Here is a 27,970-nt window from a genome sequence, read left to right on the forward strand (position 1 = left end):
GGCGTTCTGCCAGGAGTGCGGATCCTCCACCACGACTGCAGAGGCTCTTTGTGAATCTGGCCCTGGGTGTTTCTCATGCCTAGATTCTTGCATGAAGTCTATCTATAGAACTTTTTTGCTTATTAGTATGATCAGAATCACCACAAATTTGCATGCTGTTTACAGTGCATTTATTAGCCATTTTAATTGGACAGAGGGATGTTCCATCGTTCAAGATGCAAAATCAGTCCCATTAGTGAGACAGAGAGGATTCTAGAGAAACAAAATAAGAACTAGCCACATTGATGCAATTTGTATTCTCTTTGTGTAGTGCCATTTCGGGAGGCGCCCAGTTATTCGAATCGGAGACGGGGACCCCAGAACACCTTGGCTGCGCCACGTGTCCTACTGCGGTCTAATAGTGACAACAACCTGAACGTGAACAACATCCCCGACTGGCCTGCGTCCTCCTCCTCGTCTTCACACCGCAGCCTTTCCCCACAGTTGCTTCAACAGATGCAGAACAATCCTAATGGCACAGTAAAAACCATTGGGAGCTATGTCCAGTTACCAAGAAGCCGGTCTCCATCGCTGAACCGGCTGGGGGAGGATGCCAAGCGACAGCAGCACCGGCACATCAGGTGTGTTTTCTATCTTGCATCTTTCGTGTTGGTTAACCCAATTATATTTAAACCAGACATGCTCATTTTGGACACGAAAACAGAAATAGACTGGTAACAAATGGAGTTCATTTTAGGTGTGTCCTGGCAGCTCAGCTGTCTGCAATACTTATTCATATCAATTCTTTAAAATAATCACAGAGTGGGTTTTGCTCTGCCCTAAGGAGTATTATTTTGTCAATTAATGCTATTGGCTATTTGGTGCATGTTTCACCTTCAGGAAGCTCTTCCATTGAATAAATTAGAGACTATTTTATATCTGTAGAGAGCACTCAATCATCAAGCTGTTTTCCACATTTTATCTATTATGTGCATTGTAGGTGTGAAGAAATACTTATTTCACTACTTTTCCCCAGTATTGAGAAAGCAAACAGGGTATCCTTTTTATGACAAAAAAAGTTTGCATGCGCCAGATGAAAATAACACTTGTGAATGCATGTCCTTAATTCATTAACATATACAAACTAAAAGATGTTGGTTTTGCCAATGCTTGTTTATCCATGTTACTGTGTGTATAGCTTAACATATCACTTAGACCCTGATTATATGGTGGAACTACCATATGGAATTCCTCTCTGTCTGGTCACGACTGGCCTGGTGTTACTGTACCTAGTTTCCCACAGTGTGGGAAGACCAAACCACATTTTACCAGCAAGTAATTCCAGCCAATAAAATCACACAAGGCTTTGGCTTCAATAGCTGCAGCCACAGAGTCAGCTAAATGGCATGTGTGTGTTTGTGTTGTAATATTATTGCTATGAAATGGTCCAATTGAAGATGTTCACAAATACCTTTATGCTTGGTCTCCTCTTACATAAAATCAGATCCAGCCAAGGTATTAGCATGACTCACTTGCACCATAGGTGGCCCACACTTAGCACTGCTCTATTCTTCATACACTGTGCAGACAAGAGTGACACACTAAGGAGAAGTGGCATTCATCTGTTAATTATTGTTGCTTGCTCATGTGGTGGGCATGAGAAGGTATGATCTGACAGATCATGAGTTTCAAGGGCAAGTCACATGACTCGAAGAGCAAGCCGCGAGCAGGGCTGCCCATTGTTTGTCATTTGCATTTCGAGTTATTCTTAGGTTCCTTCCAGAATCTATGAAGAAAGGGAACCTAAGTGTATATTTAGAATTCATGGTAATCAATTGACTCCTATTATTACTGCCCTTGGGAGGTAAACAGCCCAGAGAGCTCCAAACACAACAGGCGCATTCGAAATTAACTTTACAGAAACAATGCAATATGCTGTGCTTTGCTGCTAACTATGTGCAAAACAAAAACGTGAAGGTTGGAAGGCTTGGATTAATCTCAGCCACTGGTAATTACTTGCAGACTCATCCCAGTTTCTTTGCCTAGCATGCCACCACCCACAGAAACCAGTGATACTCAAATTGTCCTTAGTCCTGCTCAGTAGGAACAGTGCTTTAACTGTTAGGCCAGGTTCCCTCTGAACAGGAACACAAGAAACCGTAGAACAGTTTAATCCTAGTTAGACCTCTTCACTTAGGTGCAAATTGAGATTATGATGGAACATGATGCAACATGAATGATTACCAGAGGCAGAGATTACTTCAAGCATTCAACACATGAACTTGTTTTTTGCTACTGTTGTTGCTAATCACGTCATCTAAGTATATCTGTGCTTTTCATGTTATGATTGAGTTAAATTGTTGAAGAGTTGTTGGCTACTAGTACAGCTACCCTTGGTCAAAGCACGGTTAGGGCAATTATCCATGGTCTGTTATCTGTTTCAAAGTTGAAATCAGTACTCTATTCCTTTAATATTAATGCGTCTCAAAGACGCAAATCCATGCTGAGCTTCCCATTGACGTGAATAGAGATACTCGACATTTGTTTCAGAATACAGCCATCGAGATGGCTTGGAGTGTTGCATGGACAACCTTTAAGATTCCAGCATGGCTACTGCTTGTCTCAGAGGTCATAAAAGCAGTGACAGGAACAGAAAGAGAACATGGCTTTAGGAAACATGGTTCCTGGTAACTTTCTGTCGTTTTTCTGGTTTCTGTAGTTTGCACAAGGGATCAACCCTGTCATGTTACCGGGTGGCAATAGAGTTAGTGATGTCATTTCCGCTACCATTGTCATCTTGGTGCATTGACGTCAATACGGTGTTATCTGATTTCTGTCCTTCACTCCAGTACTCCTTTGTTATGCATATGGTTCCTCAGTGTGGGTTTAACTTTGTTCGTCAGTGCTCCTAAATCTGCAAGTAGCCACATTGCTTACCACCAAGTGTGGTGCTGTCAATCTTACAGCCCAATTTCACAAGAGATCAAACACACCTGAGTGTTCCATTAATGTATAGTCCTTGTGCATCAATCATATAACCTTAGGTGCCCCCTAAATACTCCATCTCATCCAACTCAATCTTGATGTAGGGGTAGTAATCATACTGGTGCATTTCTTAGGTGACACATTTAATGTTTGATTTCCCTTCCACTTCCTTCCCATGGAAGGAAAGTCTAGTAGTTTTTTGCTTTTGTGGTTTATTTCTTTTATTCCATTATCTAAGCTGCATGTATATCTTAGGGTTTTAAATTGTTACTTATTCCAATAATACATAATACAAAAAAGTGTTGATTGAGAAAGTGGCCGAATGGGCTATGTTTGATAAATCAGTTTACATAGGAAAATAGGTTTCCCTAACTGCAGGCAAGTTTCCAGAAATAAATTGTGTAAGTCGTTACGTGTAATAGAAAAACCTCAGCACAATGCATTTTAAATAAAGAATTAAAAAAGCCTACACATAAGTTAAAAATCTAAAAATTATAATAATACAAGAATATGGCCCAAAGGAAAATGTTCAAGACATTAAGATTGACTATTGTGAAATGTAATAATGTTCATGAAAGCGAACAGGCATAAAATAGTTCAAAGTATATTAAAGTGGTAAATCAGAAAATTAATAAATAGCACAGTACCTGGGGTGTGTTCTTACAGGGTAAATGGCAGTGCTCACCTCTGACTTGCAGTATGTTTCAGTCGTGCCAACAGAGGATGCTTGTGGATGTGGTACATCAGTGACAAATTTCTGGTCACTTTAGCTTGGAGCTAGAAGTTGTTAATTCTTTGTATCAAAGAGGATTAATGGCTCCTCCAAGTTGAGTCACGGTACACCGGACATAGAGATTATGTTGAAGCTGGATGTGGGTCGAGCGAGGACATCTTACCTGTAAGATGTTGAACCTGCTGCTCTCTAGGAAACTGGAAATGCTGCCCCATAAACATTCAGCCAGGTAAATTTACTTAGCTGCAGCTGGATACTCGCTCAACAGCAATCATTTCAAACTATTCCCAATTTTTATGTAGATGGATGTTGGAGGAGATTAAAAATTTCAAAAGGCTAAAGGCATTGTCTTCCAGAACCAACATTTCCCAATCATAAGGACCCGTTATAGTGAACTCAGCCCTCATTGTGCAGTTGTTTTTGTGGTCAGCTCTCTGGTTCCTGGTTTTTGCAAACTCCACAACCTTCCCCTAGTGTAGCAGGATTCTCTAGCATGTAGTCCCACCAACTGAAGCAGGTCAAATATCCATGTGGACTAGGAAGACCAATGGCTCCTGCAGTTCTGGTGCCATGTCCTGGGCACAGTGGTCCAAGTCAGGAGGAGAAACAAAGTCTTGCAGTGTTCTCCTGGCAGGCAGCAGAAGGCCTAAATGAAGGGATGGTTGTCAAGCTCTGAAGTGCCAGTGAACTAGGCAAATATTATTAAAAGACAAAATAGTATACTAAAGAGTAGGTGATCCCAAACCAAACTGTGTAAGGAGTCAACACATCCTTCCACGGTTACTTCAGTATGGTGCAATTACTTTGCCTAAAGGCTCCAGAAGTCTCTGAAAGCACCTAAACTGCTTAAATTCAACATGGAGCTACTGTGATGAGCCCTATTAAGTTGCAGACATCTAGGAATGTCATCCCTGTTAAGGCACCTCCCTTTCTTGGGCATAAGTAGTTCCAGTTGAAGCTAGAGGTGATACTAGACCTCTCAACTAGAGGCGCAAGAAGACCTCAACGCAAGTATGTACCCCAGGCTACTGCAGGCAATTCAGGGACAGAATATCATATCATGAAACAAACAAAACCAAAAAAGATAACTAAAATCTGATTACACATCTGAGTATTCTAGGAAAAAGATCATGCTGGATATCATTTCAAATCTGTAATGAAAATAAATAGGAAGGTAATATTCTATCTACAGAAATATGGTGAGATTTTAAGTGGAGCATAGAATTTGATTAAAAGAAAGAAGATGTGAGTATTTAGCTTGTTCTGCATCACAGTTCACATAACTGACAAATCATCACCAGAAAAGGCTTTCTTGTACCAATACTTAAATAGAGGAAATTACTATCATGATGGATCATATTGTCTATCTAGTCAACTGGAAATGTAAGGACAAGCTTTCAGCTCAAGAAGATGCAGTGAGAGGTCAAAGGTATCCATTATCTGCAGAGCACATGGGTCCAAGCCATGTTAGGAAGGCCTCAAGCACAACAGGGGCATAAACCGCAAAGTGTCAAAGTAGGAGGATCTATTCACTGTCATTATTAAAGCAGGCTCCATTTACATCAGTACTGACTGATATCAGAAATATGACAGTGTGGTGCTGATGCAATGCATCTGTACTGTTCAACACCGGCAGTAGACCTCTCACAAGAGTTACTTGGATGACCTTGCTCACTACTGTCCTGTTAAGGCAGTTGAGCAGTGAGCACTCCAGGAATAGCACACTTCTTCAGTAATTCATATGTGATCACCCCTTTCCAGTGTTTATATCAATGCATAAACACTAAAATACGCATTTGAGGCAGTGCAAGTATGTAACTTTGTGTGACTGTGGCCCTCATTGTGACATTGGCAGTCGGGTGACTCCCACGCCGGCGATGGCGGTAGTATCATCGCTAGGCTGGCGGTAATGCCCGCCAAATTATGACCATGGAGGTGATCCCTCTCATATACAATGTTCCACCCCAGCCGCCAGTGCAATACGACCACTGACCACGGTGGTAGCCACCTTCAGGCACGCAGAAGACAAGTATCCACCCACCATATTATGACATTGTAGACCACCAGGATTTCCGGGGCGTTAGCACCGCCACCAAAAGCCCGGCAGAAACACATCATATAAAAGGAGACACTCACCTCCAGGGACCCAAGGGAGTCCGCGGCCGCCATGGAACCCGAACTGGAAGTCTTCCTGATGCTGTACCATGCAATGGCCGTCCTAGAGGACCAAGGCTGGTGAAGATGACGACGGTGAGTACAGCCGCCTAGCACACAAAGGAGGGAGGGATGAGTGTCACACATGCATAACACACACCATACACACACACAGAACTACCTGCAGAGTAAATCGACAGCAACAGGACCCAGGAGAAAAGAAAGCTAGAATACATACCTCTGGTCCAGCCGCTGTAATCATGTTGGATAACGAGCATACATTCAAATAAATAATTAATAACATATTTACAGGCAGGGCTGTTGGCCAGTTCAAAGTTCGCAAATGGCCACAGGGCAACGTCCAGGGCCCAACTTGACTCCTGACAACCTTGGCACTCCACTGGGCAGGGGCATCATGGAGATGTCAGGCAGGCACCTCAGTGGGTGGGAGAGTGAGGGATGGTTTCTTGGGAGGGGGGTCCTTGGGCTTGGGTTTGGGAGGGGGCGGGTTCTTGCCCTTCGGAGTAGGGGGTGGAGGAGTGGCATACACATCACAATCACTCACTGGGACTTAGAGTGCACAGTATGTACCACAGTGACAAACCATTGCCTAGGTACTACAGCAGGAAGGAACCCAAACACTACCATCTGCACACCTACTGGGACCAACTTAGCCCTATCTGCCATAGCATACTAGCTACCCAGGAATACCCAAAATGCATACCACCCTACATAGCTAAGCAGGACAACGCAGGAATGGCTAAACCGGCATATTGGGCCATCCACTGACTAGAACCTTGCACCCATATCCCATGCCAGGCAACAAAAAATGAATACCACACACTCTGTACTCACCCCCTTGTGGCTACTGTGTTTCCTCAAGCACCCATCGAGTTCAGGATTGGTCACCCCAATCTGAGGATTGACCCCCGCTAATGTATGCAGTATGCGGGCCATTGGGGGGGTCAAGCTCCGACGAGCACCCCTCCCTCGTTGGGAGTCTATCCCCAGCTGGGCATCCACGGTCTTCCGGGCCCAGCGTCTCAGGTCCTCCCACAGTTTCCTGCAGTGGGTGCTGCACTGACTATGGACCCCCAGGGTCCGCATTTCCTTGGCGATGGCACACCACAACCCCTTCTTCAGATGGTCGCTGACCTGCAGAGGAAACACAGACAGAAGGACACCATTAACCATACAATCCAGCCTGTCAAACAAAAGGCTCACATGCTGCATTTGCCCCTCTTCAAGCACATACATGACTCATACCTCTGTGTGCACATTGCCTGCAGCCATACCCCCCCAAATGACACACTGTTAGCACACACATGCATCTACATGCAGCCATGTCACATGCAACGTACCTATGATGTACTCATCTGTTGGTCTGGAGGCCCATACAACTACCCATACAAGGGTAGGACCCGATTCACGAGCCTCTCCAACTCCTCTGACGTGAAGGCTCCCCTGTTGCATGGGCCATGGCAGGTTCCAGACGCAGGTCACAGTAGCACACGCAGTGGAGATGTATCATCGTGGAAAGTCAGGAATCAAATGAAGTTGCAGAAAGAAAATGGCTGTCACATCTGCAGCAGTGAACACCGTCAACGACGGCGTTGATCATCATTGGTCCTGTACTCCATAGAGCCCCATGTTAGCCAATGAGGAATAGCACGGGGTGCAGGCCGCCTACCACCATATCACCTAACGCCGACAGGGTGCGGTCACTTCCACCTGTTCCTGCATACAGGACCGGCGGTTGTCATTTCCTACTGCTGGTACTCATGTTTTGAATTCATATGTGCGTCATTGGAGTCTACTGTACACACTAAGACAAATATGATATCCTACATACATACATGCTATGTGTACTATGATGTTGTGTGTCCATAGATCCTGTTGTTACACCCTTATTACTTTTGGCTCACTTAGATACCAGCCACTGCGGAGGAATAGGAGGAGGAGGCAAGCACCCATGTACAGACCCCTTGTGGACTTGGCTAAACTGGAGAACAAGAACATCATACTCGCCTATTGTCTGGACAGGGCAACAATCACAGAGCTGTGTGCACAATTGGAGCCTGATCTGATACCTACTATTTGTAGCACCACAGTAATTCCCCATCTTGGGCAGGTACTGTCAGTGCTCCATTTTCTGGCAACTGATCCTTTCCAGGTGACTGTGGCCTTGCTGCAGGAATGTCACAGCCAATGTTCTTGAATGTGCTTGGAAGGGGCTTGGCTTCCTTGCTCAAACACATGAACAGCTACATCACATTCCCCCAGGTTGATGATTTGGCCACTATGAAGGCTGGATTCTATGCAATGGGACACATACTACATGAGATTGGGGCCATTGACGGGACCCATATTGCCTTAGTCCCTCCCAGGGCAAATGAACAGGTGTACAGGAAAAGGAAGAGTTTCCACTCTCTCAATGTCCAGATGGTGTGCCTTGCTGATCAGTACATATCCCACGTCACTGCCAAGTATCCTGGATCTGTGCATGATGCCTATGTGTTGAGGAAAAGCAGCATCCCACAGGTGATAGCACAATTACAGAGGCACAGAGTGTGGCTTATAGGTGAGCTCGAGTCCCTACTCAATGTATGTCAGTGTATTCCCCCTTGAGTCATACCCCATGCCAATGTGTATGGCTAATGTGTGTCCCTCACTTCTTCCCGGTCACTGCGGCTACAAAAGCCTGTCCTGGCTGTTGACCCCTGTTAGGAATCCAAGAACAGGGGCTAAAAAAAATGGTACTATGATGCACATGGGCATACCAGGAGGATTGTGGAACACACTTTCAGTCTCCTGAAAACCAAGTTGAGGTGCCTCCATTTGATAGGTGGATCCCTATGCTACTCCCCTAAGAAGGTCTGCCAGATCGTGGTGGTTTGCTGCATGGTGCACAGTTTGGCCCTCAGCTGGCATGTGCCCTATCTGCAGGAGAAGGGGGTGACAATGCACCTGTGGCAACCTAGGACAGTGAGGAGGAGGGGGATGTGGACAACAGGACAAATATCATTCAGCAGTACTTCCAATGACACTCAGGTAAGACTGTTGATCTATACATGTCTCCATTTTAGTAAGGTGCTGTGTGGCTGTTGTGTTGTGCCAGTCACTAGCTTTGCATCACAATTAACTGTCACCTATGCCTTTCCCTTATTGTAGATGTTGGTGTGGTCACAACGGTGTACTGATGTGAAGTCTACAGACTGCTGGGACACATTTGTTGGATGGATTAACACATTATAGGACATATGCACGTGTTAATGCAGTTCAATACATTGCACATTTCTTACTGATAAAACACTATTACTCTAGTTGTGTTTAAGGATGTTTATTTGACTTACAAAAATGAAATGGAAAGTGCAATAGAGTGGGGTGATGGTTGGGAAAAGTCCAGTGTAGTGGCCCAGTCTGTTTGTAGCACAGGTCCAGCGTCCATGGGGCCACAGGTAGAGGAGCAATGGCAGTCCAAAGAGAACAAGGTGAACCAGTGGAACACAAGGGGGACATTCTGGAGGGGCTCATTTCCTGTCGGTGGTCTTGGTCTTGGCAACTGTCTCTGGTGTCTGTCTGGGTTGCAGGGAACGTATGCTGGGTGGTTCACCTTCTGCAGGGGGAGGGGTGCTGGTGGCCTGTGAGTCCTGTGGCAGGGCCACTTGCTGCAGCAGATGTAGAGGGCTGGTCAGTACACTGGCTGGTGGAAGGTGTGTTGTGTACTCATGCTTTGCCATGTCACTCAGCACCCCTGCAACGCAATGGAGGCCATGGAGGTATTTAAGGCCTGCAATTGTTGCATGACCTCCTGGTGGAGTTCCCCCTTCAGCCGCTGGTTCTCCTGCATCATGTTGATCATTTGACCCATCCTGTTCTGGGATTGTTGGTATGCCCCCATGACATTTGTGAGTGCCTCCTGGGCAGTCGGTTCCCTGGGCCTGTCCTCCCACTGGTGCACAGCTGTCCTCCGACTGTCCCTGCCCCTGACCCCCGTGCCTGTGTCCCCTGAACGGTGTGCCCACTCCCACTTACACTTGGACCCTCATCGTCTTTTCTTTGTGGTGTCAACTCGGGTCCCTGTACAGGAGGGCACACTACTGATTGATGTGTCCTGGGGACAGAGGTTTGGGGGCGTTGGCTAGCTGTTGTGGTGTTTGAGTCTGAGGTGGGGTCCTGTGGTGGACTGGCTGCAGGATGTGGTAGCCGACTGACCTATAGTCCCATAAGGGGCAGGAAGTTCATCCAGATCAAGTCCTCCAGAGTTGCTGTCATCACTGAGGGCATCTTCTGGTGGGGGACTGAGTTGCCGGGGCACTTCCTCGCTGCTGACATTGCCTGGTGCACCTGTAGGGATGTAACTGATTTGTTAGGGTGATTGTTTGTCACATATTAGGCATTTCTACCTTTCCCAATGATATTGCTGTTGTCCTTCCACCTTTGGAAGTGTATGGTGATGGATTGTGGGATTGGTAGTTCTACATGCTGTCCATGCATTGCTGGTGGGTGTGCATTCAGAGCTGGGAGGGATGTGCTTGCATTGGGTATGGCCTGCAGGGGTAGACATGTAGGAGTGGTAGTTGGGGTGGTGCACTGTGTGGGATGGAGTGGGGTGAAGGGAGTCAGGGTGAAGGGGTGACATAGCATGCAGGTATGAATGGTAGTGGGTTGGTAATGGTGACTCACCAGTGCCCAGTCCTCTGGGTACTCCAGTGAGGCCCTCATGATCAGTATTGCCATGACTTTTTCCTCCCATCCTGTCAACTATGGGGGGAGGAGGTTGGGGTCCACTGCCAGTCCTCCTGATGGCGAGCCAGTGCCTTGCTGCAATGGAACACACTTTCCCCCATAGGTCGTACCACCTCTTTCTTATGTTGTCCATTGTGCCTGGGTTTGTTCCCACGGCGTTCACACTGTCCACAATCCTCCGCCATAGCTCCATCTTCCTGGCAATGGAGATCTGCTGTACCTGTGCTCCAAACAGCTGTGGCTCTAACCTGACTATTTCCTCCACCAACACCCGCAACTCCTCATCAGTGAAATGGGGGTGCCCTTGTGGGGTCATGGGTGTTGTGTGGTGTGTGTGTCGTGCAGAGGGTGATGTGTGATGTGGTGGGGTGTGTGGTGTGTGGTGCATGACAGATGAATGGGTAGTTGTGGTGTGTGTGTGCAGTTATCTCTGGGATTGGCGCGGCAAGGTTTAGCGGCCTTCTTGTCTTTGCAAAGGTTTGTGGGTGATGTGGGGGGTGTTTTATAGTGCTATTGGTAGGTGTATGGGGTGTGTGTATTTGTGTCAGGTGTGGATTTTTTGTTCTGGCCAATATCATCTTATTTTGTTTTTGGGTGGCCATTTCCACTGCAGCAGCGTGCACCGCCAATGGTGATTCGTGGGTCATTATTTGGAGGGTATTGTTTTGGTGGTGTAACGGTATGGGTGCTAGTTCCAACAGTTTATCGTGTTCTTTGGGTCTGGTGGATATGTGGTTGTGGCTGGTTCCTGTTAGTTTTGTTTGTGCATGTCATAATCTGGCAGACGGATGTTTGCCTCTGCGGCGATATGTTGGCGGCCGTCACTGCGGCGGTATTTGGAATTTACCGCCAATGTCATAATGAGAGCCTGTGTGTGTTAGAAGGTATGCTTTTATGTCTAAATTGAGTGTGTGTGTATGTTGGTGTAAGAATATTATGAATATGGATTTATGTCAGGTTCTGTGCAACTATGGGTCCATTTACGTCTTTATTTTAGTATTTGTGCAGTGTGTCTGTAGATATGCAGAATTCATTATTTTGCCTTGTTAATTTATGTCTGGGTTTCAGTATTGATGCAGTGTGAGTATTTGTGCAGTGTGTCTCTTGATACAGAGGTTGAATTACCTTGCATTGCTAATTTATGTCCGGGTTGGAGTATTTGCACAGTGTGCCTGTTGATACACAGATTGAGTTACCTTGCATTGCTAATTGATGTCTGGGTTTGAGTATTTGTGCAGTATGCCTGTTGATACACAGGTTGAATCTCCTTGCATGATCTGTTAGGTAAGAGGTTTATGATATAAATTGCAAGATTGCTGGTCAGGTTCCTTGTTATTACTATGCTGTCATTCTCACTCTGTGATGTCATCAATCTACTCAGCACCTTGATGCAATTTAAGGCGAGTTTCTAATGTGTTTTATCTGAAGTGAGTCATTTTGCCTTTTTGTTTATCAGTCTCCCCTATGTTTTTTTTTAATGATATATTTTATTGCTTTTATAATAGTGCAATAACATACACTCAGTAATGTAATGCTGTTTAGAAAGAAAGAAAACCTCCAACATTGTGTAAATTCCCTCCTCCCCCCATCTTGCACAAGATTCATTTATATCGGATCCTAGTTCTGCAATTCTCGAAATCAAAACATATTTCACAAACGCGCAGTGTTCTAGGTGAAAGGTGTAGGGGACTGTTCGGTTTCAGATTCCGAAGTGGTGTTCTCTTCTTCTGATAAGGGGCATCAGCAGGTCTTAGGCTCTCCAGGATCGCATTCCATTGTGTAACATTTTCACTGGGCCTTTGCCCTTGTATAGTTTCTTTCCTCAGCAATGTTCCCTCGGCCTCTGCCCATTTTTTGACTGCGTTTTGCCACCTAGTCACTTGTGGGCGCTTTGCGTTCTTCCAGTGTGAGGTTATCTCTCTTCTAGCCAGAATCAAGGCAAGGTCAATGAACCTGTATGCTATTTTGTGAGCAGAGGGGCGGGCAAAACCTCCCAATACTGCCACTATTGGAGAGGAGGGTAATGTTCTCCCAGTGCAAGAGGAAATTTTCCCTGTCTCCTCTATTTTTCATGTAGTGCTGTGTGAACGTAGCCAACTCCCGCTTCTGAATAATAGCTCTGTCCTTAAGTGCTTTTTGTAAAAGATTTTTTTTTAATTAAGTGAAAAGTAGAGACTACATATGATGAGCGCCAGGGTGGCAGTTGATCCACTGCCAATGTGGCGGTCGGACCTCCATATCACCGTACCCTACTGCCGCGGTCGGACCACCAGATTATGATTTAACATCGGCCTGGCAGTGCTGGCGGTCCTAATCTGCCGGGGCAGCACTGCAAGCAGTGCTGCCCTTGGGATTACACCCCCTTCTCTGCCAGCAGTTTCATGGCGGTAGCACTGACGTGAAACAGCTGGTGGAGACGGGGTGGAGGGGACACTAGGGGAGCCCCTGCACTGCCCATGCACTTGGCATGGACAGTGCAGGGGTCCCCCTGGCCAGCCCCGTCGCAATGTATAACGTCTGCTTAGCAGACAGTGAACTTTGCGACGGATGCTGATGCATACTACGCACTACAAAATTGCCGCCAGTTCTATTACGAGCCGGAGACAATTCTGTAGGCTGTTTCCTGCTGGGCCAGCGAGCGGAAACTGAGTTTCTGCCCTCTGATCCAGCGGGAAACTCGTAATGGCCCCGGTGGGGAGGCAGCCACTATGGCGACAACCTCCCCGTCGGAACTTCGGCGGACAGGCTTTTCCATCTGCCGAAGTTGCAATGAGGGCCTATGTGTTTAAGTTCTATGGACGATAAAGTTAGTTTGCATGCAGATTTTCCTTTTGCAGCAAAGAATCGCAGATCAAGGATCTTCATTCTCCTGATTAAACTCTCGGCTTCCACTCATTTAATTATTTTAATTGCACATCTCTGTCACTTCAAAGGTTTTAAAACATTTTGTCATATCATGTTGATCAAACCCGAACACAGTACGTTTGTTGACTAATCTATACCCTGCATTAACCTCCTTACTTCAGTTCAAGTCATCCTTTGTCCATTCGTCCAGCCGAGTTTGAGAACCCTTGCATTTCGTTTTCTGTTCTTCCCAGGCTTCTATGGCGTTTGCTCTCTCCAGTGGCGTAACAGAGGACCCTGCAGCCCCAGCAGTGCAGGGAGGCCCCAAGCTCCAGGGGGTCCCCTGAGCACAGTGCACTGACCTGAGACCTCCTGAGTGAGTCCGGAGAGGGGCCCGCCTCAAGTTTCACTACGCCACTGGCTCCCTCAGTCATACAGCATCCATGGACGTCATTTAGGGTGTGCCGCTCCTGGATTGCCCCTTGCAGCTCCTGAAACTTCCCTTACGCCCCCTAGCATAAGAGGTGGCAAAATCAGTCCAAAGAAAGAAGGTAAACTGCCTCCTAGGGATAACTGATAACAGTTTGAGGATCGGATTAAAATCCAAATCAGCCGACACATGCCAATCTTCTGAATAAACGAAAAGTGTGATAAAAACACACATTGTTGAGCACCTTGTCATGTTTCTTGTTGTGACTACATGGAAATCTATCTGTTTGAACAAAACCTTCCATCTTGTGCCAGTGGCATAAGAAACTTTGAAGGGACTCCCCTGCAAAGTACCTGGACGGGGCCCCCTTCCCCTACACTCAGACATGGGCCTGCCGCCCATGCACAGGATTCTGTGCTGAGGGGGGCTCCTGGAGCTTGCCCCCGCTCCGGGGGGCCTTTGTTATGTCACTGCTTTGTGCTTAGTAAAAGTGACAGGTCCTTTCTGATGATCATAAATCATATGTTTTACCAACACACAATAAGCTGATAACATAGTCCACATTCAGTGTGAAGACTCTATGAATTGATAAAGAAGACCATAATGACTATTGTTTTTTTACATTTTTTGAAGTATTTTTCTGTGATTTACTAATTATCTGGTGCTCACTATGAGAACTATAAGAATATTATAGTTTTTGGTAGAACCTGGTTGCTAGTGTTTTGTGTTTCATGGCACCATCTCCTACTTCAAAGGAAAAGAAATGTGTAATGTTTCACGGGCATACCATGTCTGACATTGATTTCTGGGTGAAATGGTTTCACTTTCTTTAAAAGAGATAGCTGGGTCCAGGCTGTGTTTGGTTTTAGACAGTGTGTTCCTTGAGAGTGAGGTTTCTGTCCAAGGCAAGTGTAATTGATTTTGCATTCAGTGAAGACCCAGTCAAGACTCATGTCTTTAAGCCAGGCTTGCACTATTTCTGGCTTGTTGGTTTTGTCAAATAACAGGAATTCTTTTTTCACTGGGTTGACCTTCCTGTGGGCACAGGACATCTAGATCTGAATGAAGTGCAAGCAGTGTTTGGGGCATTGGCTGTCTCGGGCAAAGAAGACATTCGGGTAGATTGGTGTGTTATTGGTATATTGGTGAATTGTGATGATATTATCTATTGGCATAGCCGCAAGGGGGTACATGTAGAACTTAAACATCACAGGAAATGTGGGGGACTGTATGTTATAGGGATATTTTGAGACTTGGAGGAGACCATGTGAACAAATTGGTGTCAATTGGAAAGATAGGAGGAAACCCAAGTAAAGGACTTTGCCAGTGAGTCCTGTTCGAGACTCCAGGTTGTGGATGATGGTTATATGGTTGACTGTGTCAAAGGCAACTGGGAGGTCTAGCCAAAGCAGGAGGAATGCATAATCTTAATCTATGGTCCAAAATATAAGGTTGTTGTCTCCATGCTGCAGTGTGATCTGAAGCCATAGTAGTAGCCATGCAGGAGATGGTTGGCAATGATGTGATCTTGAAGTTGAGCACAGACTGCTTTTTCAATGACCTTGCTGATTAGGTGAATTATGAAATTTGACATTAGAATTTGATGCTAAACCACATTTGCACTTTATATTTTGTTTGTTGTTCCTACACAAAGGAACACTTTTTCCCAAAATCCCTCTCCTAAACACTCATCAGTCATGCAGGATATCCCCCCACCCTCCCTATTTCACCCCAGAACATGGATTGTCTGCTATCCCTAATAAAAATGTGTGATAGTTTGCAGGGTGTAAAACTACCTAAAAAACACTTGTGAATACCCGTAAATATAGAAGTTTGCTGCTGTTCAGCAGCTTTTGCAGGATGACCCTAATTCCAGCACAAAACAAACAGATTTGCTAAAACCCCACTTGCTCAAACCAGATTTGCTCACATGAAACTTACACCAAACTGTCAGACTTTTTATGAGAGTAAATCACGTTTATGATGGCAATTGTATATATGTTTAACCTTTATAACATGTTTTATATGATCCTCGTTATATTCTCTCCTAGATATCCTCCTTCTAAATCACATATGCTGTGTATTAAGGTATAGGTTTTAAATATAATATCAAATTTGTTTATGTTGCTATTCATTGAAATGTGATAAATAAGTTTGCATAAATATATTCATATTTTCTGTATGAATTGAATTGTTTTCCAGTGATTGTTTTTAAATAATGAACACGTTTCTGAAGAGTTGATAACTTCACTTCTTGTTTATTGCTTGTAAACAATAAGCGTGTTTTTATAGAATATAAATATGCGAAAAGCAGCCAGGGCTTTACTGGTAATTGTTTATTCTGAAAATGTTCCAATAATTGTCAAGTATAAAATATAAATTGAGAACAATATGATAGAGAAGAATTTCATACAATGGACTTGAGATTGAGGTCATACGAAACTGTAATCACCTTCCATTGCTGAAAGCTATAGGGAAGACACATCCAGCCTTCACTTGGCAGGAGTATCTGTCTATCAACGCAGATGATAATGGCAGATGCTGCTACTTTGATGAACATTTGTTCTGTTGTGCAGGAGAGGTATGTCGGTAAGAATCATTTTGAAAACTAAATGTAGGACACATTTGGTGCTAAGTTTTACCTTAGTCAAGAGAAAAGTAGCTTTTAAAATATTGATAAAAAAGCTTCATGTTATCGTACTGTAATGCTATTTTTCATTAGTCACACACCTGATAAGCATCCTTGCCAGTATTTTGCCTGTTTTTGTAACAGTATTCACACTGTATGCACTAGGATAGGATTTTGATTTGAAAAAAATCTTGAAACTATATTCCTGGTTTGCTGGTGTTCTTGAATGTGTATTTCCATGATGAAAGAGGATTTGGGTTCTACTAACTCTCTGTGATATCTTGATAGAAAAAAGTCCTTGGTCCCAGAGAGGTCTGTAATGCCGATTATCGGCCATATTCTGTAAAGAAATCTAAAAAAAGTATCAAACCTAACTGCAGAACAAAAGAGTGCTGAAATGTAAGTGGGGCCCAGGGATACGGTGCACTGTTGTTTACGCTAATGAAGGTAGTGCATACGATCAAATCATCTAGGGTGGTAATGATCTTTGAAAAGATGAATCTTCCATTTTCTGGGTGGATGGAAAATAACTCCTTTCTTGTCTTTTCCTAATTTCAGCTTCTCACTTCTAGTCTTGTAGTGGCTTGGCTCTTGGTGTTGTGCTGTCCACCTGGTGTGGTATGTTTCTAAGCAAGGTATGAATGGGTGTTGTTTCTAAGTGTCTTGTAACAGAATCATCAGTTCTTTAATATAATTCTGGCCTGGTGGGAGAGTCACTATAATTTCTTATGTGTTTTGGTAATGTGGTCAAACTTTTTCCAGCCCTTGATGAGACGATTTAGAGTGTATATGATACTTTTCAGATATACAGATGGTGTTGGGGTGTCGGATCAGAGTGTTGCCTTCTTCTAGCTATTAGAGGCTCACACTGTTTTCTAAAGTCTTTTTGGATAACAAGGCTTTCACTTTTTTCAGAAAAGAGATCTTGTACCAGGCAGTCTATGTTTTCCTGGAAATATGTCCTTTGAAGGAGACGTTTGTGTCAAGAGTAAGTCCAAGTGATTGGTCATTTGCTTTTATCTTGCTGGTCAAGCCACCTGACTCAAACACTTGGAAGTCAGATGGCTAAATCTGAATCAAACACTGATTAATGTTTGACAATCCAACATGATTGTCCAATAAGAACCAGATCATGTTGGATGGTCAAATATAAATCAGTGTTTGATGGTTGCTGTTAGGTAGTTTCTGGATTTCTGACTAGTTCCATTTGAGCTTCAGGTAGGTGCTTGATTGGATTTGCTTGAGGCAGGATTCTAGTCATCGGATCTCATGCATGCCACTGGTATATTGATAACTTTGATTTCAGTGAGTATGGGAGAAAGGGTTTCTATGTAAAGGATGAAAATGTTTCTATGATCTTGCGGTTCCCTTCTGAACGAGTTCATGTAAATTAGTTGGATCATCACAGGACTATTTCAGAGGATGTCCTGTTTATTTCCTGCAGTATATATCTTTGTTTTTCGTGGTCAACTGGGTTCAAAGCTACATAGATGGAGGTAGGGGCATTCTTGACCTTGATAAGAAGGGAATCAACAATTACCTTTCCAAAGCTGTTTCCCTCTTGTAACATGATAAAATTCCAGACTGCTACCTCTTTAGAAGGTTATTCTTGACTATTTCATTCAGTAGTTTGATCAAGACTACTTTCTTGCTGATGTTTTGACAAAGAACAATGGCAGTTTACATTATTGACTGGGCCAATGGTCGATAGCCTTTACCTGGGGAGGATCCATCCTGTTTTGCAGCCATCCATGAAGGTTTGGTGGCTGAAGAAGGTGTTGATCAAGTTGAGTAGGAGTGCACAAATATTATCATGAACAGATTTTTACTTTAGATGATAGCAGAAAGTCATCTTTCTAGAAGCTGGCTGGAGTGTTTTGCACATGTTGGTGAGTTCAGTGTATGAGAGGAGTTTGAAGACTTTCCACTTAGGGCTTAAGTGGTAACGGGTTGTAGGCAGAGTTCCTGTCTAATGTTGCAGCTGTGGAATCTGATTTCTGTATCTTCTCAAAGAAGAAATCATGAATGGTATTGCACCTCTCTTCTGGTTGTTTGAATGGTTGGTTTGATTGTGAACTCATGTAAAGCCTGTTAGTCTTTAACAGTACTTTGATTGCATTAGGTGCTGTGTTGGGTGCAGTCTTACAGACGCTTGCTTTGATTGTAGTGATGAGAGAGCTGCATGCCAAGTAAGATTCTTCTTTTGATTGAGAGATGTTGTAGAGGGCATTGGTCCATATTTGCTTCTTTTTCTGTATATGGTGTCTTTGTTCTCTGGAGGTATTGAATAATCTTTTACTGCTGAAGGATTTGACTTCAGTATTTTCTGCAGTGTGTGGTGTTCCACGTGGGTTTTTGTGTTGTGAATGCCAAGGAATGTGTTGCCATCTCATTTGGGTTGGTGGGAGATAGGGGCACAGATAAGATTTTCTTGGAGGGTACTCCTATGGAACAATATGTTTGTTCTTGTATTTTTGAGTGGCATTGTTATGAAACTGCGGAGTGAAAAAAAGAGAAGGGGAAGGTGAAGTGGCCTGTTCAGTTCAGGGATATCTGGCCGTACTGTGAGTTGAGGATGAAGGTGCCATATTGTGCTTGTTGGTGTTACCGTGTGGGTTGCTTTGATAATTTGATGCTTCATGTCCAGATTTTAAAGCAGTGTCTATAGGGATTCTTTCATTACTTTCATTGCTTTAGTGGTTGAATTACCGGGGAGATTGAATTAACTGAGGAATGTGGGCTGAGTGTGCCCATTGCAATCAGAGGTGATGAAGTCTGGGATCTTTTCAGTGTAGAATTTATTGGGTCTGAGACTGTAGATCAATTGGATGAGATGACTTGAGATACCAAGAGGGGTAAATGGCAGATGAGGAGCTCAACTGACTTGGTAGTTGCTGTGTCACTTTTCAGGCCAGATGCATTTGTGGGTGATGACAACTCATTCTCCTGTCTTGTCTGTGTGCATCTGTGTGCTAGCCGGTAGGAATGAGGCCATCAACAATGTTGGGGGTGAACGTGAGTCATGTTACTGTGAATAAAAGTGCATATAGAGAGCATTGTGTGATGATGTTAACTAGGTCAGGAGCAGACCGATTGTAGAGCATGTATGTCTTTGCCTAGGTAGGTTGGTGGGTTTATACTACTATTGATTTATGTGTACCAGTGAGGGGATTATTGATGGGGTTCTCAGTGTGTTCTGCTCAGGTGCGGTCTGCATGTCAGCGTGATTATGAAGCAAAGGTTTACCTGGATTTCCCGTGTAATGCAGGTTACTCCCTAAGGCCTTTGTAGGATAATAAGACCCAAACAGGTGTCCCCCTGGATCTCTGCACCCACAGTCCACATAGTCTGGGCGAGAGACGCCTGGAGAGTAGGTTGAGGCAGCTTCTCTGGGTGATTCTCAGGCGATGACATACAGCCAGGTAATGCTAGCTCTATGATGGCTGAGTGAAGAATAAATCCGCCAAGGCAAAATTCCATCATACCTGAATCAGTAGATCAGGGATGCTCCTTTGTCTTTGTAAATATCTATATTTCTGCACCCAGTTTTTACTTATGTGTGAAAATGCTGTTCAGAATTTGGTACGATATCACCAATGCAGGCCCACCCACTGTAGGGCCTGGAGCGCAAGGTACCTGCAAGATTATCACAGTGACCACTGACAAAGTAAATGCCGTTTCTTTTGATTAATTACATGTCCATTTATTTACCTGGACATTCTCAAATGCTGATCTGAGTTCGGCCTTTCGGCACCTACGGCGGACACTACCGCACCGGTGAAGAAAATATGCTATTTAGCTTAATCGCTGAAAAAAATGAAAGCTACAACAAAACCCAGGATCTTAGATGAAAAACGATAGGTAAACGATGACTTTGTACACATATAATGAAGAAAATAGGACCATTAAAAAATACTTTGGCTTTGAATAGATACCCCAACGAAGACTCAGCATCTTCCCAAGTAGTGCTGGGCCACCAGTGTGTGCTTAAAGCATGCCATTCACATGGGAAACGAATTCTTATACTCAGAATACATTCAATAATCATCTGTTCTCATATTATAATCTTTAACACAGCGTGTTTTTGGATGCTGTAATCAGATCACTAGACCTGTAATATATGGAACAAGAAAGGAGATCCAGTTCACGAAGAAGAAAATTCCTCCTTTGTCTCATCTCTGTAAATGCAAAGCAGCGTCTCACTGCATGAGCGGCGCACCTTCATTTAGTCACAAGAGATACTTTGTTAGAGGCGCCTCGGGAGGATGAACACTGCTCTGTAGCTTGCATTTTAAGCCATATTAAATTACACGTGCCAGGGAAAACACACTGAGATAACAACACCCTCTTCAAAAATTATTCTCAAAGCTGTGCATAGATCTGTGATCAGAAATGTCAATCACCCTGTACTTGAAACTAATCCTGCTGGAGGGCTGCAAACATGCACATTTGGTCCTGCGATGCGTGGTTCTTTCATACAACCAAGTTGTAACACAGAACCCCGCTTGGCTTACCAACGTAGTTGGAACCAGGACCGCGTTTTTACCACGCATGCCTTTACAACGAATTTTGTTGTAAAAGCATGCTTAGTAAAGGTATATGTAGTAACGCATGCGTGGTTGTGTGATACAACCCGCCGGGACCTCCTGACCCTGCCATGAAATATAAAACCTACCCCACCCTGTCCTAAAAACTACCCCCACCCTAAGACCTACCCTATCCTGTCCTGAAAATTACTCTCTCCTGTCCTAAAAACTACCCCGCCCCCACCCTGTACCCAAAAACCTACCCACCATGTCCTAAAAACTACCCCGACTAATCCGACCCCTTGCCCGCCTTAAACCCTAAAATCTACCCTGTCCTAAAAACTAGTCCGCCCCTTTATAAAAAAATAGCCCAACCCTTCCGCCCCAAGTGATAAAATCTACCCTGTTCTGTCCTAAAAACTACCCCAATCCCTCACCCTAAACCCTACCCTGCCCTGCTCTAAAAACTACCCGACCCCAAACCCTAAAACCTACCCCCTGTCCTAAAAACAACCCCTCGCCCGCCCTAAACCTTAAAACCTACCCTGCTCTGTCCTGAAAACTACCCCGTCCTAAAAAATACCCTGACCCCCTACCCCACCCTAAATTATAAAATCTACCCCGCCCTTTCCTAAAAACTATCCGAACCTCCCACCCTAAACCCTAAAACCTACCCTGCCCTACCCTAAAAACTACCCAACCCCCCACCTTAAACCAACCCTAAAACCTACCCTGCCTTGTCCTGAAAACTACCCCAGCCTGTCCCTGCCCCGCCCTAAATCCTAAAACCTACCCCGCCCTGTCCTAAAAATGACTCCAACCCCTGCCCGAACCCTAAAACCTACCCTGCCCTGTCCTAAAAATGACCCCAATGTCCCGCCCGAACCCTAAAACCTACCCTGCCTGTCCTAAAAACTACCCTGAACCTCTTACCTGTACACTAAAACCTACCCCACCCTGACCAGAAAATTACCCTGACCCCTCACTCCCACACTAAACACTACCCTGACCTGTCTTGAAAACTACCCGGCCCTGTCCTAAAAACTACCCCAACCCTCCACCCCCTGCCCTGAGCCCTAAAACCTACTCCACCCTGTCCTAAAAACTACCCTGACACCTTGCCCCCACTCTACACCTTAAAACCTACCCTGACCTTTCTTGAACATCAACCCAACCTTTCCTGAAAACTACCCCAACCACCCTGCCCTGCCCTGAACCCTTAAACCTACCCGCCCTGTCCCAAAAACTACCCCTGCCCCCCTGGCCGAACCCTAAAACCTACCCCGCCCTGTCCTGAAAACTACCCTGACCCCGCCCCTGAACCATAAAACCTACCCTGCCCTGTACTAAAAACTACCCTGACCTTTCGCCCCTGCCCTGAACATTAAAACCTACCCAGCCCTGTCCTAAAAATTACCCAACCCCGCTCCAAACACTAAAACCTACCCCGTCCTGTCCTAAAACAACCCTGACCCCCTGCCCTACCCTGAACCCTAAAACCTACCCCACCTTGTCCTAAAATTAACTCCGACCCTCCTCCCTGAATCATATACTCTTCCCCACCCTTTCCTAAAAACTACCTTGACCACCCAACCCCACCCTGAACCCTAATACCTACCTCACCCTGTCCTAAAAACTATGCTGGCCCTCCAACCCCGCCCTAAACTCTAAAACCTACCCCCTGTCCTTAAAGCTACCCAACCCCAACCCGAACACTAAAACCTACCCCACCCTGTCCTAAAAAACTACCCCGGCCCTCTGACCCGCCCTAAACCCTAATACCTACCCTGCTGTGTCCAGAAACCTCCCCCGCCCTGTCCTAAAAGCTACCCCTACCCCCCTGCCCCACCCTGAAGCCTAAAGCCTACCCTGCCCTGTCCTAAAAACTACCTTGACCCCTACCCCGCCAGAACCCTAAAACCTACCCCACCTGTCCTAAAAACTCCCTCGCCCCTGCCCTGAACCCTAAAACCTACCCCACCCTGTCCTAAAAACTACCTTGACCACCCAACCCCACCCTGAACCCTAATACCTACCTCACCCTGTCCTAAAAACTATGCTGGCCCTCCAACCCTGCCCTAAACTCTAAAACCTACCCCCTGTCCTTAAAGCTACCCAACCCCAACCCGAACACTAAAACGTACCCCACCCTGTCCTAAAAACTACCCCGGCCCTCTGCCCCGCCCTGAACCCTAAAACCTACCCTGCTGTGTACAGAAACCTCCCCCGCCCTGTCCTAAAAGCTACACCCTACCCCCCTACCCCACCCTGAAGCCTAAAGCCTACTCTGCCCTGTCCTAATACCTACCCCGACCCCGTGCCCCGCCAGAACCCTAAAACCTACCCCACCTGTCCTAAAAACTCCCTCGCCCCTGCCCTGAACCCTAAAACCTACCCCACCCTTTCCTAAAACTACCCGGCCCACCTTGCCTCTGACCTAAACCCTAAAACCTACCCCCACCCTGCCCTAAAAACTACCCTGACCCTGCCCTGAACCCTAAAACCTATGCCGCTCTGTCCTAAAAACTACCCTGACCCTCCACCCCGCCCTGAGCTCTAAAACCTACCCCCATCCTAAAAAAGACCCGACCCTGCACTGAACCCTAAAACCTACCCTATCCTGTCCTAAAAACGACCCCTACCCCTGTCCCACCCTGAACCCTAAAACCTACCTGCCTGTCCTAAAAACTACCCCAACCACGCCCCTGCTCTGAACCCTAAAACCTACCCCACCCTGTCCTAAAAATTTCCCCGACCCTCCACCCCATCCCAAACCCTAAAACCCACCCTGCCCTAAAAACTACCCTGACCTCCACCCCAGCCCTGAACCCTAAAACCTACTCCGCCTTGTCCTGAAAACTACCCCGACCCTCCACCCCCGCCCTGAACTCTAAAACCCACTCCTCCCTGTCCTTAAAATTCCCCCCCACTGCCCAGCCCCACTTACCCAGCCATCGTGTCCCTCTCCCGGCTGTTCCCGCTGTGTGCCTGAACCATGCATATGCATGGTGCCTTAACCACGCATTCACGTGGTTCAGGCACATGCGTGCTTCAGGCACGTGTGATAACGCTTGCGTGGTTACGACCTGCGTGGCTCCGGACGCTTAGAACATGCTGTTTCCCATCATAAAAAGTTAAAAGCACATGAAATAGTGGTGATGATCATTCATGAGGTATGTATCATGTATATGATATCCAGAAGTTAGGATCTGTAAGTACACATCTGAGTTTAGAAGTGCAAGCCTGCAAGTGAATTTTGGAGGTTTTACTGATAAGTGCTGAGGAAATGCATGAGGCGTTCAGCTAGTCAGCATTTTGGGAGCTTCAATTATCAGAGGTGTCGCTTACAACAAAAGGCTGATTGACCAGGCTCTGCTTGGGGACTTTGAGTAGAAAGCAGTGATAAATTAGCTAATAGTACGCCTCCCAAAGGTAGGATGTAGATCAATAATCCTGACACACGTCTCAGAATACTGCCACATATAGGAATAAACACTGTGCCTTGTGATGCACATGGGCACTGGAGCTGTGGGACCTCTAGAGGGTTTATGAGACTGTTTTCTGATTTAAGACATAGATGCTGATGAACCGTTTCTAAATAAACAATAGGAAAAGGTTTTGTAGACTGGCATCTCATTACGAGACATACAGAGGACATCAGTACTGCCTACTGACCAAAACACATGGAGAGATTCCAGAGACTGACTTAATAAATCCATAGTGAGGTTCTGGATTTTGGTAGAGTGACCTGGTCAAGAGTGGTTCTGGAGATTGCTTTTTTACTGGAAGACACAGAGGTTTGAAGACTGGCCTGCTGATTAAAAGAAACATTGTTTTCTGTAAGATTTACGGTGGTTCTTCAGACCAGCCTTTAAATAACATAAAATAAGAGATTCTGGAGACTTGACTTATTCCACTGAGAGGCCATTGAGTCCTTTATCTGAGTAGAAGTCTCAAAGGGGCTCAGTAGAAATACTTGGAGTTAAAAAAAATGGTGGTTTCTGTAGAAAATATACAGGCATGTATTCCATCATCTTCAATTTGTAATAGTGCAGTTTTATCGACAAGGGTAAATATCACACCCGGCGGTGTATTATGTCTCTGGTACTATCACTACACTAAAACACAGGACTACTTGCAGTGAATCCCACAGAGAAGTTCTGAATACTGACTAACTAAAAATGTTAGCGAAGGCATAATGACCACATTCTCACTAAAAGTAATGAAAATGTTTTTGAGAATTGTCTCTGATAAAATGATCTCCTTAAAGTTTTGGGACAAGCTTATGCCAGAGAGGGATAGCATTATTCAGGAGAAAGATATCTTCGAAAATATAGGAAGGTGATGGGGACTTATGCATGCTTGAAGCACCAGAGAGAACCTGAAGAATCACTTCTGATTGTGAAGACTCATGGTGCAATTCACAAAACCATTTGCACATCTAAGTCGAACTCTGCATTTATTACAAGTGACATGACACTTAGGCCCTCATTACAACCCTGGCGGTCTGTGTTAAAGCAGCGTTAATGGCGCCAACAGTCCGGCGGTTAAAAAAATTGGATTTTGTCCCTGGTGGTAACCGCCATCAAAGACTGCCACTTTAACACACCGACCTCCAGGGTGGTAATGGCTGCTGGGCTGGAGATTTCGGTCTCCAGCCCGTCGGCCGCCACAATCCCACCCTCTGGATTATGACCCGGCCTACCGCCATGGTTTTCATGCCAAACTTAACGCCACGAAAACCATGGCGGTAGGCACTATCAGTGCCAGGGAATCCCTCCCCCTCCCAAGAGTCCTCCCTCACCCTCCACCTCCCTCTCCTGCCCCCTGCACATATTCACACGCACACCCATTTATACACATACACCCACGCATACCCACCACCACCCACGCATGCACACATAAATACCCACACACCGCATGCATTCAACGTGACTCATACCCGCATGCACGCATTCCAAAACATACACACACACCCACATACAAACAACACCCCCACCCCCCTCTCCTGTCAGAGAACCCAACTTACCTGCTTGCAGGGGGTCCTCTGGCTGGAGACTGTCCGCGGCGCTGCTGTCAGCAGCAGCGTCCGCCAGCAAAACACCGCCAGGCCGTATCATTGGTCCTAATACGTCGGCGGTGTTTTGCTGGCATGGTAATGCTGCTGTCAGCAGCGCAGCCTTACCGCCGTCTGCTGCCATGACCATCGGCGGTGTTCCGCCAGCATTCTGGCGGTATACCGTCGGTGGTCATGATACGTGTAGACAGCTGGTAGCCACAGTGGCGGTATGTAGGCGGCCGTCGCCGTGGTGGTAGTTACCGCCAATGTTGTAATGAGGGCCAAAATGCTTTAATGTTTTCAGTGAGCATATTTGTGCCATGCACATTCCCATACTGCATATGAGTGGAGATTTACTCCGTCGATAGAGAGGGAGTAAATGAAAACCCATGAATGTGGAAGTAGTTTCTCTTTGACCTTGACTTGAAAGTTAAGTGAAAATTGATCAAAGGTAAAGTCATAAAGGATTCTAAAAGTGCCATTTTCATTGAAACTCAGAGAGGTAGTTCTTGAAAAGCAAGAATCCAAGAATTGCTTCCGAAGGGTCTGTGTCCATTAAGTAATGCAGGCTGGCACTGGACATATAGCCTGGCAGAACGTATTACAAAATAAAAAATGACTAATCAAACCTAAAACAAATCCCAAAACAGTAATGGGTGAGCTAGAATATAATGAAAAATAGAAAAATTGACACTACAGAAACTTACTAAACTGATAGTTTAACAAGCATAGCAATAACTCATTTGAAAAGAGAAGAAGTCTCTTCAGAAACGTTGCAGCCTCCATCTGCTGGCATGAATCATCTAGAGTTGTTTTGTAAATTAGATGCTTGCAGAAGGAAATCCTTCGTACAGTACCATCTTCTCGGGCTAGCACCCAGCTAGTTTTAAATTGAAAAAATATGGGCCAGGCATATGACACTTATTGCATTCTGAGTGTCCATCAACAAATTATTGCAAAGGTCTCATCATAAAAATAATGTGGTCAAACCGGCTTTTGATGGTAACAAGGCTTAGCTCTGAATGAAATCCACCTTTGAGGATGCTGAGATAATTAGAATACATCTAAGCATCATGACTAATATAAAACAACTGAGGCAAAAAAGGGTTCAAGCAGACAACTGGATGGTTGACGATGGTGATAGGAAGGAACATGGCACATGGTACACATTGAAGGCCAACTCACTTATTGATGTGTCGATGGAGGTGGTGCTGGCACATCAGGGAGAGAATGCCTCTACGCTGCTATTTCCTTCCAATATCCCAGTAAGGAGAAGAATGCTTTCATGGACTCTTGCTTATACCACTACAGTGGCAAGGGTGTTGTGGCAAGGCGCTGATGTCTGTTCATGGGAAGAGTAGGCAGACGTGGGCTGTGCACCCTTTCCATCGAGAAGTCTAGCCTTTGGAACCACAGAACTAGTGAAAAGGTAAAGGACATCAACAGGAGGACACAGGTCAAGCACATGTAGGGTGAGTGAGGGCACTAGCAACTGAAGTTCACTGTTCAAGTAATGAGCCTGGTGAAGAGGGCACCGGCTTGTGAGTAGCTGGATGATCTCAGAATAACTGTGAGTCTGCATGGCTGTTGCAGATAAGGTGACTAAAGAGTTGGATGCAACACCTTTGGGCGAGAATAATTCTATGATTGCATAGGCAGAGCATTGCTAAATCAGGGATTAGGACTTAGGCAGGCCAGTTTCCGCATCCACAGGAGTAGTACCTCAGAGAAGTGGACGAGGAGGTAGTAAGAGGAATAGTATGGTAAGGGGGTTAAGTGGGTGAGGACATTGACATGGACAGCCCGCTACCTAATGAAGTGGCAACCTAAAAGAGAACTTACAGCTGGCACAAGGAAGGGGGATTGAGAACAGGGAGCTTGT

General features: G+C 45.3%; 1 protein-coding gene across 2 annotated transcripts in view; it reads left to right on the plus strand.

Moving 5' to 3' along the window:
- The window catches only part of SHANK2 (SH3 and multiple ankyrin repeat domains 2), a 2,270,638-nt gene that overhangs the window by 1,239,791 nt on the left and 1,002,877 nt on the right, over nucleotides 1-27,970 (plus strand). For both annotated transcript variants that reach the window (XM_069221873.1, XM_069221874.1), the window contains one exon: nucleotides 311-620. In XM_069221873.1, the coding sequence (XP_069077974.1) occupies nucleotides 311-620 (310 nt within the window). The remainder of the gene's footprint in view (nucleotides 1-310; nucleotides 621-27,970) is intronic.

The sequence above is a fragment of the Pleurodeles waltl genome, chromosome 3_1 (assembly GCF_031143425.1).
Source record: "Pleurodeles waltl isolate 20211129_DDA chromosome 3_1, aPleWal1.hap1.20221129, whole genome shotgun sequence".
NCBI classification, from domain to species: Eukaryota; Metazoa; Chordata; class Amphibia; order Caudata; family Salamandridae; genus Pleurodeles; species Pleurodeles waltl.